This window comes from Trichoplusia ni, unplaced genomic scaffold (assembly GCF_003590095.1).
Source record: "Trichoplusia ni isolate ovarian cell line Hi5 unplaced genomic scaffold, tn1 tig00002967, whole genome shotgun sequence".
Taxonomy (NCBI): Eukaryota; Metazoa; Arthropoda; class Insecta; order Lepidoptera; family Noctuidae; genus Trichoplusia; species Trichoplusia ni.
Window position 1 is genome coordinate 222,091 of NW_020800309.1, and position 17,115 is coordinate 239,205.

The window sequence follows — 17,115 nt, forward strand, 5'->3', positions numbered from 1 at the left end:
TGTTTGTATACGTGTAACGACATGTACGCGCGGAAGATTGTCATCAGACAATCAATTTGTGTCAGTGTCATATTTTTGTTGTTTCTCCTTCAGACTATAATCAAGTTTGGTAGTGTTTTTATTGTGTTTCTAAGGTTTTCCTGGATTTGTGAAATGAAGGTGGATTTTCTGTTGACCGGTGACCAGTCCTTTAGAACTATGCTCAGCAGTGATCACGGCCTGTATAACTTTAGTTTCATCAATAGATAGGATTACCGTTGCATATTCTCCGTTGTGAGTTGTCTTTGTAATATTAAGACCTTTGTTCTTCCGATCGCTTTTTCCTTTCTTTAATCGAGGATCAGGAAACTGACCGAAAAAACTACAATTACTTTTCATTCCTTTGGGGTTTTTGCCATTGAAAAGACGAAAAAAGTTAATATCTGTAAGGGCACATTTAATAATAAATTTTAAAATTTTTCGAAGCTTACTAGCTAGTGCCACCAGAAAGAGTTAAGAGAACAATAAATTGATTCTAGGTGATATTGTGCGTTAGTTTTGACGTGAAGTAGTTGTATGTGATTGGATGGATTCCTAATTATATGTACAGCATATAGTTAAAGAGTCTAAAGTTTCAAAATGAGGATTTATTTCAAAGAGTATAAAGTTAATAAAATGGTGAGTGTATCACAACGTTTGAGAAATCAATCAATAAACGCTTCAATTCTGACATAGATATGATAGAATAGAATATGTAACTTAAGTGTAGTCATAAAATTTCATGAGCAATTAATTACAAGTTAACATTTTCAAAGACATGCGATGAACGAATTAATTGTTTAAATTTTATTTATAGCCTTCAAAGGTGATTATTCTCATAATGTAGTGTTATAAAATTATTAATTGTCTTCATGTTAATTATTTCTATTAGTGATTTATGAAAGGCATATGTTTCTTGTTTAGTATACAAAACTTTAGTACGTATTATTTTAACTGCTAACTTGTGAATAGCTTAACTAAACCTACCAATTTTCTACTACTATCGTTGTTTTGATGTCGATAACGCAAAACAGTACGTTTTTGCCTATGGTGTCTCTCTGGGCACAGTCTTTACCCCAATGTTCAAATATATTTTTGTTTAGTATATTAATACTTGTAACAATGGAACTGATTGTTTTTTATATATTATTTCAGCGTACAAATGGGCCGGAGTGTACTCCGCCGTGCAGGCGCGCGCAGCCATCGCCGCGTACCACCAGCACGCCGAAACGTACTCCTGCGCAACCGGCCGTCACACACGATGCTACCGGTAAGTTAATTCTGTATACCTGGATATAATTGCGCTTTTAACGTGTCGAAATAGTTGTGACGGAAAACCAAAACTAGTCGATAAATAAAATTCAAAAAGGAAGTCAATTTAAACTAAAAATAACATTTTTTTAGACCCGTCACTCACTTTTCACCGTTTCCTAGGTCTCTGCTCTAAGATTATGCTCTAGATGATCTATGATCTTAACACGAAAACAAAAACACCTGCATTTCTTCGAAGTGATTTGAAATACGAGACGACTATGCTAGTAGTAGTGTGATGATAACACCTACCCGAAAAAACTTGTAACCAGATCAGCTATAAAACCGATATATCCGTACAATAAACCATAACATTAAGTTCGTATTTCCTGCCATAAAAAAACACGATGCAATAGTGTGTTTCATTAATGTTTTGTAGGAATCAGCTTTCGCAAACAGTTACACATGAAAGAGAAAGACGGATATTAATGTTATCTGCACGTTATGTAATAATCCAAGACCAATTGATTGGGAACCATCTCATGATCATTATCTACATACACCATCTTAATTTGACAATAACCCTTAAAAGCTAAACTGACCCGAGATTCGTAACATAACAGAAGAAACTACAGTTGAAACAATTAATGACTTTCAAGTTTAGAAACTCGTCTGAATGAAACAAAACAAAAAAGCAATTTACATGAACGTATATCCGTTGTAAAACACGTTGGTATTAACTGCCGACGCATTAACCGAAGATCTAAAATTGAACTGGAAAGAGTACAGGCCAATTTAAAGACTTAAATTTGAAAATGATAGTTTATAAGATACAAAATTCTTTGATGAAATATCGAAAGAGAAGAAATATAAAATAGGATGCGTTCTTCCCTTTTCGCGCAAGTGTACTTGAGCGAAACTGAATAAAAAATTTGACTACTTCGCGGCGGAACCAACATTCAAAAAGTTAGAGAATTCTCTAATGTTAGACCAGATTGAAATCTGCTTTACGCTTTCTAGTGTGTTAGAGATCCCTGGCAATACAAAATGTACGTTCTCATTGTCACCATTTGTTTCGTTGTTAATTTTGTTCGTTTCGACAAAATGGTAGTCTTGACGCGCCGTATTGCGAAGGATTTACTAAATTATCGCCCAGTTTAAAATTCCTTCGTGACAAGTCGGCGACGTTGTGGTTTGGCTGTGAATGTTCACGGCTTTTACATCCCACCAAAGATTCCTTTGTTTAATACTGTAATTAGAGAATATTACCTTCTTATTTTTTCTTTATTTGTGCTACCGTAGATACTGTAGCTTTAAATTTCACAATATTGCAGACTGTTGTGTTCGTTTGCAATAACCGTTGGATTTGATGCGTACAAAATGCAGTTTCGCAGGTTGTTATTCTGGATATATTACCTCTCTATCCGATAATATCCTTCGATAGTGTTCTCAATGGGATTTGAATTACTTGATAACTCTGTATCCAATATTTTCATGCTTCTATTGAATTCAAGTCCAATAGAATATTATTTTCTATTCCTGGCTGTTCAGTACGTCACCAATAGAAATAGAGTATAAAGAATTGAAACTTGTTTATAAATGGGATCCATATTTAGTCAAAATACCGTATCATTATTACTATTTACGTAAGCCAAATGGGCACTCGTTTATCTTTCACCATGTACATGACATCACAATAACAATGCGTTTCAACCTGTCAAAGATACGCCCTCAATCTATTTCTGCGTACTACCGTCCGGCCCTGACCGCAGTCACGTTGTCTCGCCGAACACCCGGTCGACACGTAGGGTTGAAAGTTTCCGATGTTCCGAATGTGTGCTCGACTGCCTGACAGTGCCTGATATGGTCGGGATCCCACGCGCATTCCGTTTTGGCCGGCCCTAAGTGAATAGACCCAATTTGCAAATTACATTACATGGTTGCCCCCTGAATTTTGAGTGGGCTGATAAAATGGTGGACTGAAAGTTTCGAGTATTTAATGATCACTTGAAAGTATGCTGGGTGTACCAGGTTGACTATCTTTAGATTACTTAGCTATGGTTGGATATATGTATATTGTTTACATACCACGTTGCTTTTTCAATTTTGTCACCTAGGTTCATATTAGCTTGGTACGTGTTTGTATTTGTAATTTCGAGACATGCCATTTACAGCAGCCCTATTGTTATCGTGATTATTGGCAATCGTTACCTTAGCCTTGTACCCTTTGCTTTCGAACCTTAATGAGTCGTAATCTTATTCGAAATACGATGCTCTCAAATAAGTTCGTTAACGTTCTTTGATAATTGAAAGTATTCGTTTTCACTTCCAACATTCTTCCATTGAGGAATTAGATGTTCGGTAATGGATTCTTAGTATCGCGTGCGTGATTACCTATATGTAATTGCTGAAAAACAAACAATCGTATAACTACAATGAATTCCGTTTAGATTGAATGAAATACCGTGTCATGCTCTCTTTACGTGCTCATTATAATTACAATCTAGGATTATCTTCAACGTTTTGTTCGTTCCTTTTTAAGACGTAAAAATCATTTTATTTCCATTAAACTTATACATGATCACGAAACTGTAACGGTGATCTTTCGCAATACCAATAGTTCTCGGAAAGTTTAGCGTATCGTGTCATTGAATGAATCGAAACAGATTAATTGGATAGAAAATTAAACTGCGTGTCTGACAATTTCGCTTCGTTTAACGTATCAATTAGAGCCATCGATTGCCGACGCGAGGTGAGGTTTTTACCCTGAAGTGAAAGGGAAACTCGTGTTAAATAATACAACTATTCGTTGTATATTTTCATCTAGTTCATCGCAGAATTAACCTGTCTCCTCTTCACAAATTCCACGTCCATGCGTATATTTTATCTATCTAAGGTCTTTCGTGTTGTCAATTTATTATTCAAATGAGTTCAATTTATAGGCCGCAGGTAGCGTTAGCAAGTTGACGTGTTCACTGCTAGAAGCTGTAGTCGTACATGTGAGCCCACTTCGCCATGAATTATTGAGGGCTGGTGAAACGGGAATATTACGAATTTGATCTCTATCCCTTCATATATAGCGAGCAATGTTGTTTGGATCCGTTTAGTGTTAGAAGCAAGTAATGCATTAGTTTGCAACAGGAACATAAGCGCGGTAAGACGTCACTCGACGTTTCGCTTGAGTAAGTAATGTTTCATTAAGGAAGCATTGTGCGCCGCCACAAGTGCTAATAATTTAGTGTGATACACCTCGATTTACATCGCCGTGGTTAGGTGTAATCACCTTAACGGTGTTCGGATTTCTGATGTCTTAAATAGGATTATGATGTTGATCTTTCGATAATTGGAGCCATGTATTGTTAACATTAACTCCTAGAGGAATCTGTCTTATGCTAAGTCCACGCTTCCACTCATGTTTATATGTCTAAACATGACGGTATTTCCATTTAGCCTTCATAATCAAAGTACTAAAATATAGTATTTTTCTTGCCTCTTTAGCATTTCTTCCATCATATCTGACATTAAATTATATTTTTATATTCGGCCTTCTTAATTCAACTTACCCCTTTCCTAAAGAAAATTAGATGGAAGCTATCAAACCTCTAACAGAACGCTTACGCAGCCTCTTTGCTAATTAAAATAATGGAAATGTTATTGCATTTTACATTAGCCTCAGATCAAATGTAACTGAATATTGCTGAGCAATCTTCATAACGGGGAGAATAAAAACCGAAAGGCTTTTACCATAAAATGGCGGTTAGGTGTCCTTTTATGACTGTTATTTAATAGCTGACATGGTGGATCTATCTCACTTTTATAAACATTACTTTCCTTTATAAAAGGGAAGGCAACGTTCGTAATCTTATCTTCGAAGGAAACTTAAAGAAAAATTTGGAGAAAATAAAAAGTGCTGAAGAAATAAGTATTATTAACTTTCTTGTCATCTTCAAATAAGTGTCGAATCAAAGGAGAGCTTTGTGTCCTAGTGGCTTTATTCAAACAGATATTATATTCTTTGCTGTCCCTTTTGAAGCCGGATAATACAATGAAAACTCTTTGGTGAAAAAAGAGAGACTTGTATTTCAAATATATATTTTTTTGTAACCTATATTTCTGTTTTTGTCATTTGCATAACTTCTAAAATAAGTACGAAAAGATCTAATTTAGTTATATTTCTTACCCCTCGTATTTAATTGGCTGGGGATCTATGTGATGAGACGAATCTTCTGTAATAATTATACACCGATACAAATAAATAAAATGTAAGTTAATAAGCCCCCAAGCTCCTGGCTTCTATACTGAAATAATATTTTGACGTTTCTATTCAAAGCGGAAAATAATTGTATTTTACGGAGATTTTTCTCAATGCCAGAAAACACTTATTTTGTTTTCTTAAGCTTTACCGAACTAAGTCGTATTCCTAATCATTACGTCTCGATTGAATTATTAAAAAGGTATCAGTCTACCGCTTAAGATCTCCGAGACCTGCTTAAATAATTAATTATTATCTGATATTATTTAAGCAGGTCCTCCTTCCAGAAACACTAGGTAATAGTAATAATTACTTGTTACAATGAAAATGCGTATGACATCGCAGCTTTTAGAATTGTTCTGAAAACTTGTTTCTGATTCGAAAATTACCATCTTGTGTAGTTAGACTAATTGCTGGGATTAAGAGTGATAGAAGGCTATCATTAAATTGCCACGCCTATTAAAACATAATTTATTGAGATTTGTTTCGGCAGGTCAGGTTTTTAAAGTACAAGTAAAAATTTCCAGTAATTTTATCATCTAATATCAATTATTGTTAAATAATTATCGATACTATGATTTAGCCTTGTTACTCTACACTTAAATATAGACATTGGAAGTACACACAAAATGTTTTACGTTATTATCTACTATCGCGCAGTAACTTTCATTCCGAAATACGTCACATTTTCCGCTACCGCGAACTCGCTTAAGATAACACGTGGCCAGTAGAATTTAAAACCGGGTGTTTCCATCCTGCGGGTCGACTGTGAATGAAAACGGGACAAGGTCACAACCCTCGCTTAACATTGAGGTTATCTAAGCACGTGAGCTTTATTGGAACTCAGCACCTGTGGTGTTTTCATAGGAGTTGGGACGGCATTGTTTTGGCTTTCAGGGAAACCAGAAAAAGTACCTTCGAAGTATAGGTACAGTAGGTGTTGGAAAAATTAAGTGTTAAAACGACGGATGCCATGATTTATTAAGTATTTTTATCACGGTTAATGCAACTCGCTTTAGTTGGTCTCGTAAAACTTATATTTGAAGAAATTCAGTGATCTTTATTCTGAAATTCTGTCTTTTATTATTAAATGTAACACCGAATCCTTGTGAATAGATAACAGCGCTTAACTAATGCACAAACAAACCGCATTCGTTGCAATTGCTGTCTGCTAACATACGATCGGTAAAACTTCTCGTACACGAGGTAACACATGTCTTCAATATCATTCAACGTCCAGTACTTTTTTACGCAAACTGTTCTAAGTATTATTTGTACAAACGTTCTAATACATATATTATTGAATTGACTGTAACATAGTACATTCAAACTTTTTGATTAGGGTTCTTTTTTGCATAAACGTCTTTAATAAAAAAGAGGTTTACTGCTAACTGGAAATTCTGAATACCTATATCTCCGCTGCATTATAAAACTAGTTTACAATGTTTCTCATTAATATTTTTATAGCTAATAATAAAAAGTAAATGAGTTTCAACAATAAACCAGGATCATAATTGCGAGGTCAGTAGTATAAAGCTAGAGAAATGGGACAAGGACACATCCCGAACCCAAACCTGAACAATGTTAGAGCGTGGATTATAAGGATTCATATTAATTGTATTTGTATGGAATATGCCTCGTGTTTGTCAATCAATCATTGGATGAACAATCAGAAGGATATGGGCTTAGAATTTGTAATCTATGGTAGTGAATGAATAATTATTTTATATTTATTGAGGCTAAATATTACTCCCAACGTTTTTTTAGTAAATAAGTATTTTCAGCAAATCTTCAAAACGGGTATATCAATTTCGATAAGGTTTGCAGATGGAGTATAGCTCACAATCTTTTCAATTTCGGACAAAAAACGATTTTGATCGAATAATGTCTCACGATAACTTCAAAAATCAGAGTGAAATCATAGGACCCTACAAGCTACCTACGTGTACGTGTATTAATGATGTCTACCTTATCGATTGCAACTTATTAGTAAATGAATGGTCGAACTAGTCTTATGCAGCAAGTTTCTTAGAACTTTCTAAGTTGTAATTTAAGTTCGATCAATATTATAGAAGATTTTATCACAGTTGTAATCGAAAATTGCATAAGCCTGACAGTAATTTAAGGACTTTATTGGATTGTTATTTTCAGTATTTGTATATTAAACCTTATAGATGGGCTCATCTTAAAGGCGGTTTACTTATCATACTGAAGAGGCGTCGAAATAAATGTTCTTTGTCAACCAATAAAATCCTTGCATCTAGAGAATTTAGTCACTGTTTTAAATGTCGTTTTCAAAAATAAGTCCCATGTATTCTAACAAGCCACGGCAGTATGAGCAAAAATAAAGTCACATAACACAAAATCTGCAAAATACATCGCGCCTTCATGGGAGTGCTTCAGGTACCTCGTAAGTCTTCTCCTTCACTAGAAGACCTCTCGTCTGTTCTTTGCTGGACACCCTGTATCTCGTACAGGAGCATACATAGCACTCATTTAACAAATGTCCTTGTGCCTATCGTGGCATGACTCAATAATCACTTTACTTTTTTTCCCATTATATACATCTATTGGAAACATTGAAAGCGCTGAAACAATGTTGTTTCCACGTCACTGCTCACTTTATTAAATGCACGTCAACGTTAGTTAAGCGATCTGGGCCAAGGTCAGGACCTCACCTGTCCAATCTACTCCTGCGAAGTCCACTATGGTTGAGAGGAGAATGCTTATATCGCAAGAATAATGTTTCTTTAACAAATGTTCCATTCATATTGTTTTAAAACTCCTGGGGGTGCATTTTCTTGAAAAAGCAGTTCCGTACTAACTTTGAGCTCTGTTCTGAAGTAGAAGTATTTTTCCTCGCAGACGCTCAATTGGATTACTCTCCCTGGATTCAACTCATTAAAATTAGTTTTCTGGGATCCATGTTTTCCGGGATGCAAGCAGCGTGTTACTAAGTACCGTATAAACGCTGCCGATTTTTTTTTCTTTTTTTTTAATTTCTCAATAATCTCTTTGACAGCGATATCTATTCGCAATTTACATAATTACCCTGTCGAATTCGTATGTCAGCTAGATTTCTAATATCACAGATTGGGAACAGATGCATTTTTAAGGCTTCGAATGCAGAGCGAAACTGCTCTTTAGATATTTGCTTTTATTACTGACATACGGTGTTTTATGACTCCTCGTAAACATAGCCATCTCACTGTAGCTTTATTCTTTATTCATATATGTACCTATATTCCTAGTTCTATGTAACTTAGTCACAACAATTTCAGTAATTGTCTTCTAAGAATTCGTTCGTTGGAATCAGGGCTAACCAAACTCCCTATCTATGACCTGCGTATGCGAGTCACGCACTATCCGAATTTGCTTAAACCGCCATCAACATACCACACGTTACCATATAATGTGGTATGTTGGTGTTGTCAGCATTCCTATCTCAAGCCGTTGTAATTACGAAGATATCGTCACTTGTGGGTGGACATAGTATCCTCAAGGAATGGCTGTATATCAGCACCTACGCGAAGACATTCACGATACTGATCAATTTCTCTCGCATTATTGCTCTCTTAGGAATTCGATAATTTATTTGAAGCTTGCTGAGGCTTGCGGTTGTATCGAATTTTTCGCGCTAACTTTGTTGCTACTTTTTGCTTAACCCAAATTTGAAGGTGTCATTTGATAATTTCTCATCCGGAAGAAAAGGTCTTCTAATATTAGCGCGTTCAAACAAACGAACAAACAAACTCTTCAGTTTTACACTGTATGTTACTTTCAGGCATGATGTATATAATATCCTACGATCGAATGATTCTTGACGGTTTTTTAAAACTTGTAGTAAATATAAAATTGTTCAAAGCGTAGAGTATCCATAAAAGTCCTCTAGACAAATAAGATTCGACATCTTGAAGAGAAATTCAATAAGTAACTGAATAATGTACATCTGATATAAGTAATTAACTTTACAAACTGGATTACTTATCGAAGAAAAACTCTAATTTAATAATGAAAGACCGGAGTCACAGGTAAGGTTTATAAAAAAGGTTAGTCTACAGACCTATAAACCTATTGAATTTTATGTTAGCTCACTTTCTAAGAATTCAAAGCTTAGTGGGCGGGTTTGTTACAAATTTAAAACTTTCAAACACGAGGCAACTCAAGTCTCCGATTTAAGACATTTATTTTCTTTTCAAAAAACGATTTTTGCATTCAGGATTTTAATCCTTGTGTCGCAATGGATTTAACCAATGTTTGAATCTCATGCACAATAACCACACACTCACAGAAATCGGAATATAGCAAAAGTATATTCGTCCTACTCAAGTGGCTTAAGAAAAATAACTATTACAATAGTCACAATTTAGTATCGAGTCTGTATACCCACATCACTTGCATTAAATATTAAACACAATATACAAATTAATTAATTCACACCTTTCATTGGTTTTCACTCCCAAAAGTTTAAAGCACGTGATTGTGACGACTTAAGTCGTCGGGCAAATTGTATTTGTGTCTCATCGTGTATGAGTTACCTTTATTGCTCACTTATAAGTTTTTTTGCAAAATATGTAATGTACCTATTAGTTCAAGTAGCGTGTTACACTCGGTGTTTAGCACGTAAATATTTACACGTTACCAATGTAATGAATCGTTCATTAAAATTAATGTTTGACAGTAATCGCTTTACACATTGATTTTACGATTTGTGTTGTATTTGTAATATTTAATTGTCGAATCTAGATTTGTGATATATTAGTTTGCAATGGGATTTGTTAGAGGAGGATTGTTAGGGGTCGGTATCGATAGTAATAAATTTACGTTATTTTATCGTGGTATAGTTAGCCTTATTGAAACATATTGGTAGGTATCCGTACATATGTGATTTATGTAATTAAAAGCCGTCACTATTCAAATGCTATAAATGAATATGAGTATTGAAATGTCTTGAAAGAAAAACGACTTCTAATATTTTAGTTTCAAATCATAAATTCTTTCAATTCCAATCCAGTATGAAATCTCACACAAGTAATAAAGTTTTCTCCTGAATATTAAAAACCTTATCACGGTTTATTGTTGTGCACTTGACATCAAAACACAATAACATAAACTTTCGCGCTCCAATGTAACTTAAGTACAGCACCTTTTATGCCTTTGTGTTCAGTCTATGTAGTTTTACGGCTAAACGCCGAAGCTCTTGAGCCTTACCTATTAGGCTGTTTTCACATCAGTCCGGGAGACCTGCAAAGGTCGACCGTACTGGCTCTCGAAAAAGATTCACAAGTGGAGGCGTAAGAAATTTTTTAATGATACAAGAGTTAAGTCACGCAGCTATGCGGTCAATGGTCAATACGTAAACTGGAACTGTTTCCACCGTCGCATCAGCTCAGGAACAAAGACTCCGGTTGAGTCCGAAATTAGTCGACGTCGATAAATTCGCGCCTGTTAAGCGTTATTTCAATGAAGTAAGAATCATTCTCGCGTAAGTTAGTTAAAAAGAGATAGAACATTGATTCACAAAGTTTCACCATGCGGATTGGTCCATACACAACTCCGTACGACTGGAGTCCATACACTGTTACCCTTAGTTATATAAAGCGTATCATCTCAAACGATGAACGTTGACGAGCACGGTTTGCCCGTAGGGTCAGCCCGAACACTGTGAAGCCAGCCTAACACAAAACTATCTAAGATAGGTACTGAGTTTATCTTAGCAACAACTTTCCTTGGATAATAGAATATTAATGTGCCAGATGCCTTGAAAACTTCAGATGAAGTATAAAGTTGCTTGTTTAGTCCTTGTGGCGTTGAATCGATTTTGTTCCCAGTAAAGAGACATTGTGTTTTGGGACATATCGAACTTTTAGTGAAAAAAAAGAACTTTATAACCGACAATGACAGAATTACTTTTGTACGTAGAATTTGGTAGTTGTGAACTTGTGACGTTGTGGCAATGTTTTTTGTGTCTTTGGTTTGAAACTTCACGTCAATCGTCATCATTGATCGATTTGTCTCTTGAGTATTCGTAAAGGGTGGTCAGGATTATGGTATATTAGAATGTATTACTATTATAACATACCGGAATATTATTCTAAATAAGGATTTTTTTATCCCTACTTATAATATTATAAATACGAAAGTAACTCTGTCTGTCTGTCTGTTACGCTTTCACGTCTAAACCACTGAACTGATTTTATTGAAATTTGGTATAGTGATAGAGTTCTCTTGGAAACGCGATACAACCGACCTCGACGCGGGCGAAGCCGCGGGCGAAAAGCTAGTTGAAATATATATTTTAAATATTATTACCTATATTACATAATCTTTCGTCAGTTTCAAACCAAATAACAACGGTCTTATAATCCTCTAGTATTTAAGTTAACCGGGCAAGGCAAGCAAGGCTCTATACAAAATCACTGTCACTCAGACTCCCCTGAGTTATCCTTACCCGACGTCAAAAGATAAGCTAAACGTATCTGACGGGTATAACCTCCTTGGGATTACGAAGACCGGAGGCAGGCCAATCAATGGATTTCAGAAATAGCCCACCAATAGGCCAAGAGCTATTTCATGTAACCCACTTAACTAAATTGGTACGTAAGTGTCGGGTTTGTGGTTCTGAGTTGTTAAATTGTTCCTATATTCACCAAGGAGTATTTAGGCTGGTAAGATTTCCTTTTTTAATTGCGTGAAATGTTTTTGAAAAGACTAAGGCTAATGTTATTATTTTTCTAGAGCTTTTTATCTATACAACTACGGTTAAACAGGTTTTTCAACTCATTTAAAGAAAGTTGTAAAGTTTATAATGACGCTATGATTCACGGGTTATGGAAATGTGTAATTTGTGCTGAGAAAAACAATACAATAACAATCGTCTGATCGATTTCTCGAAATCCATTTTCTGTCTTTATGTACGCATTTGTTTTCCCATTTAACACTCGCTTTGTTGTTTTTACTATCGTTGTCACATACATATGCAAATCGATGTTTCGGTTACGCTAAATTCCACCCGATTTCACAGTGAATAACCTGGGAATAGGGCTGTCTCCCGGTCAGACAAGTTTATTAAATTATTTGGTTAACTCCTGAGTTGAAGTAACGTAATGTTAGGTATGCAAAATAGGTTTCAGAACAGTTTCATCCTCGCTTTTGACGCTCATAATGCTTGACGGAGTGTAAAATAAGTCTGAAATTAGTTTTATATTATTCGGACTCTCAGTACTTGGACAGTTTGTTCAAGATCTAAAAGATGAATATGAAATTATTTGCACGATTTCATTTTAAAGAATTGCTTTATTTAGTTAAAAAATTTTGAGGATAGAATGCATAAACTGTATGTGTCAATTTAATGAATTTGTCCATAAAAATAGGATGCTTTAAATTGTAAAAAATACATATTTGGTTTGTTGACAGCCCTGCACAGTAGCAAGGCCGACCAGGTTGTGCCCTTTATGTTAATAGATCGGAAAGTCAACTGTTCGTGAATCATTTAGGTAGAACTTTATAGTAACGAATACAGGAGAATCGACGTGTCAGCATGTATTTTAGGAAACTTGTAGGCAGTTCATGCTCACCCCTAATCAAACGTAAAACCTTCTTGGAAATATGCATTGAATAGAATCCATATATGAGTCAGGAATGCTTCATAAAACTAGCGAGGCTTGACTGAGTCAGACAGATTTTTTTTAATAATCAACTACCATTTTTTTTAATAACAGCTTATGAATTAAATCCTTATGTCGCGGAGGTATCAGAAACATTCCAGTCATGTCCACAAAGACCGAGATTCAGATCAAGCATATGTAGATCACACAAACTCCTGTCCTACGCAGGGATCGAATCCAAGACAAGTCGCGCGTAGATCGCAGTAAATCTGACATGGTGAGCTTTCCCACACGGCCAGTCGTGAAGACTGGCCTGACTTGGTTGTAAATACTCCTTTTCTAAATTGAATCTTTTAATTTCTCTCTAACCACAAGTCAAAAACCCGACCTTCCTCGTTTCTCTGCATTCTCTGTATCTGTCTGTGGTCCATATTATTACAGATTTTCTCAAAGGAGACAACTTCTCTATCTACTTCTGTCTGTCATAGTATCTTTGTCCACTTAACCCTATTAAAGCTACCCTCAAAGACCCACAAGACACTTGGTTAGTTGGGTTTAGCTATTACCATTGCATTAAACTCGGACTTTGTATTAACATAAACGTGCAGTTGCACTCTAGGTTCAAAAATAACTTAGCAGCCGTTACGAGATTCAAAGTATCAGATGTCGCTGCGGGGGGCTTAAGTTCAAAAAAAATAAAAACTGCAGTTGTATCGTTGTATGTTATTAATAGTTTTTGTTTGACTTGTATGCACGCGTGTAAGCTTTATCTTTACAAGACTTTTAAAGGAAAAAAGTAATTGAAATCTTTTTACTGGTCTGACCGTGAAATTATTTCTAGTCTAGTCACAAAATATAATGTGACTGTACTTTTTTACTCTAGAAATAGGCAAACTTGATATAAGCAAAAAAAAATTGTACTATCGAGAAATCAGCCCCGAAAAAACCTAACATGTAAATTATTTCGGCAGGCAATAAATCTAAAATCACAAAATTATTTCATGAAATCTTCAACTGATAAGAAAGATGAAACCTGATCAAAATAACAATTGTAAGTATTTCATGTAGGTAATGTCTTTTCAAACACAATTACGTCACGTAATAAACATTATTTTATCGGAACTCCTCATTGCCTTTGGGAATTACGTTTCGTTTCAATTACGATATAAAGCCGCTTATATTTACCGTTTTTGTTTTCTAATTTATTTCTCTTATTTTTGCTGAAGAATAGTAAAAGTCAAAGATTTGTTACTGGTTGAAATGTGTCAATTAAGGATAAGTAAATAAGTAAAATTCTCGTGTCAGAACGCTTTACTAGCATAGTGACACGAAAATTTACGTACCTATTCGACTAGTCCGCACTCCACAAAAGCTGTTTTATCAATTTTAGGAAAAGAGTACAGAAACGAGAACAAACACTTGTTTAGCTGGTTATAGTTAGGTTCTCTCAGAAAGCACTTGTCAAAAGTTTGTTGTAAGTGTTTTAATTTTTGCCTAAAACATTCTCTCCAACGTGCTTTGTTGTTGTAATATGAATTTGTTTTCAATTATAAACTCATATGAGACTCCTATACCGTGTGAAATTCATCTCAAATTTTAATATTGCTTATTAAAACTAAAGGTTGTCTGTAGGTGAAGAAATTCATGAAAATATTCATTCGTTATCCTTGACATTGTTGTGTCAAGGATAACGTCGCAAATAAACTTCAATAGTTTATGCTTCCTTCATTTTCTATTGTTTGTTCTCGAAACTTCATTGTTTAATTCATTGTTTATTCCAAAGTTCAACTTAGTTTTTGTGCAAACATATTGAAAGAAAACACGTGTTACTATGCTCAGATTTTGCTCATTGTGTAATCAGCACGTGCGTTTATAGGTATAAGAAACAAGGGTAATTAAAGAGTAAAGTTTACTTAATAGAAACCTTACAGCCGTCGAGTTGTTGCGTCAAATCGTAGTAATAATTTATTGCGGATTTAAATGCTACATGTCAAATGCAATTGTTTTTATTGTAAAATCACGTTCACATGAAAAGGTCAATGACTGCTATCGAGAAACAACTTTTAAGTTATCGAATCTAGATTTTTTTTTCTCCCATTTCGGTCCATTTCTCTCAGGTTTTATTTTAGTTATCATTTACGAGAGTACCGTACTATCGACATGTCGACATATGTTCGGGTAGAACGACGCGTGCGCGGGCGCAGGTCAGTCGACGCGGTTCGTTTGTTGAGCGCGCTTATCTGATAAATCGAGATCGATGATTGTGTAATGTTATCGTGTCTGTTATGTGAAATTAATAATTAATTTAGTCAAACGACATTATTTGTTTTTTTTTTTAACGAACGAATCATTATTTTGTAAAAATACACAAATACTTTATATTTAAATGCATGTTACAATAATAGAAGCTAATTAATAATCACGTCGATTTTGTTTCTACAAAAAAAAAAGTAATTAAAGTAATTTCGCCGGTTATTTGGATCTCGACTCCCGCGCATGTGCCAAGCGGTCGAGGCGCATTTCTTTAGTGTCGACCAATGACACCGCGCCGGTGCGTCTACCCCACACTCATTCTTAAAACACAAAGAATTACCTTCGGTCGCAAATAGATGGACGAAAAGTTTATAGTGAACTTGTACATGGTCGGTGAAGTGTTTGTCAACAAAATGGAAATGTTGCTAGTGCAAGACGGTCCCATTGTGATATCCTGGATTGTTTTCCTTCTCCTAATATGCCGATGCTATTATCAAATTGGCGCGATCAAAGTCTCCGGTGAGTTTATACCTTTCTTTTTTAAATTTCGTGTGAAACTTTTGGGTTTTTCACACTTTATATGTCGTCACTGAGTCATTTGCCACGGATGTTGTGTTGTTTCTGGAAACATGATTGATGTAAACTTGGATATAATAAAATGGCACTTTAATGATATATTTTCATTTTGTATTCGCGGTAATCCAATTACATTAGCTAGCGTGTATAAAAGCTGTTTATGGTTAGGTTACTGTGCATAAATAAAATGTTGTTATGAACTTTACGATATGAAATGTTTTGCCAGTGTGATAACTGATGTTTCGCTCATATTTGGTTTGTTTTTCTACAACACGCATGTATAATTTTTGTGTATAAGTTCAGACTTAATTCACTTCGGTCGTTGTTTTGTGGTTACTTTCTGACTATATTTTTGGTGTCTTGTTTACGAACCGAATACTAAAGTTTATTGCTACTTTCTTAATTAATGGACATTGTTCTGAAATAAAGATTATTATTATTATTATTATTAAGTGAGAAATAAACTGTACGGCATTATTTACAATGTTATCCTACCTTGTGAAAGGTTTAACTGTCTTTAATGTCGTTTATCACTTACAATTTAAGCCAAAAGTAAGTTACCAACGAATATTTACGCAAATAAAATGCGAATGCTGCCGAATGTTCTCGAACATAATTTAACACTCACCAATTTTGATATATTATTAAATTGTAAATCAAATTTAACAATAAATAAATCAGACAACCGATGTTAACCATGTTATGCGCTTCAATAACTAAACAAAAAGGTTTTACAATATTAAATTCATCAAAATGATTCGTACGTTAAATCGAATCAAATTTTAATTGATGCAGTGCAATCGCGTGTTGTAGTGATGTGATGAGTGTAGCAATCAAATCGATTTATACTCAAACTAGCTGCGTCCCGCTATATTACCCGATTTTTAACAGGTACACTAAAATGAAAGAATATAATAGAGTAGTTTATTATTTCACACTTCATAAGTACAGGATTCGACAAATCTTATCTTCTATACCTACTTCTATATCTATACTTCTATATCTATACTAATATATAAAGCTGAAGAGATTGTTTGTTTGTTTGAACGCGCTAATCTCAGAAACTACTGGTCCAACTTGAAAAAATATTTTTGTGTTGAATAGACCATTCATGGAGGAAGGCTATAAACCATCACGCTGCGACTAATAGAAGCTAAG

At 34.8% G+C, this 17,115-nt stretch overlaps 1 protein-coding gene across 12 annotated transcripts in view; it reads left to right on the forward strand.

The window, feature by feature from the left end:
- The window catches only part of LOC113507610, a 411,058-nt gene that overhangs the window by 48,634 nt on the left and 345,309 nt on the right, over nucleotides 1-17,115 (forward strand). For 11 of the 12 annotated variants that reach the window (XR_003401880.1, XM_026890470.1, XM_026890472.1 and 8 more), the window contains exon 4: nucleotides 1,174-1,288. Coding sequence is in view for 11 of the 12 variants with exons in the window: in XM_026890470.1 (XP_026746271.1) it covers nucleotides 1,174-1,288 (115 nt within the window). In the remaining variant the exon portion in view is untranslated. Of the gene's footprint in view, nucleotides 1-1,173; nucleotides 11,393-17,115 lie in introns of those variants that run through there. The other variant, XM_026890476.1, reaches the window with a different exon arrangement.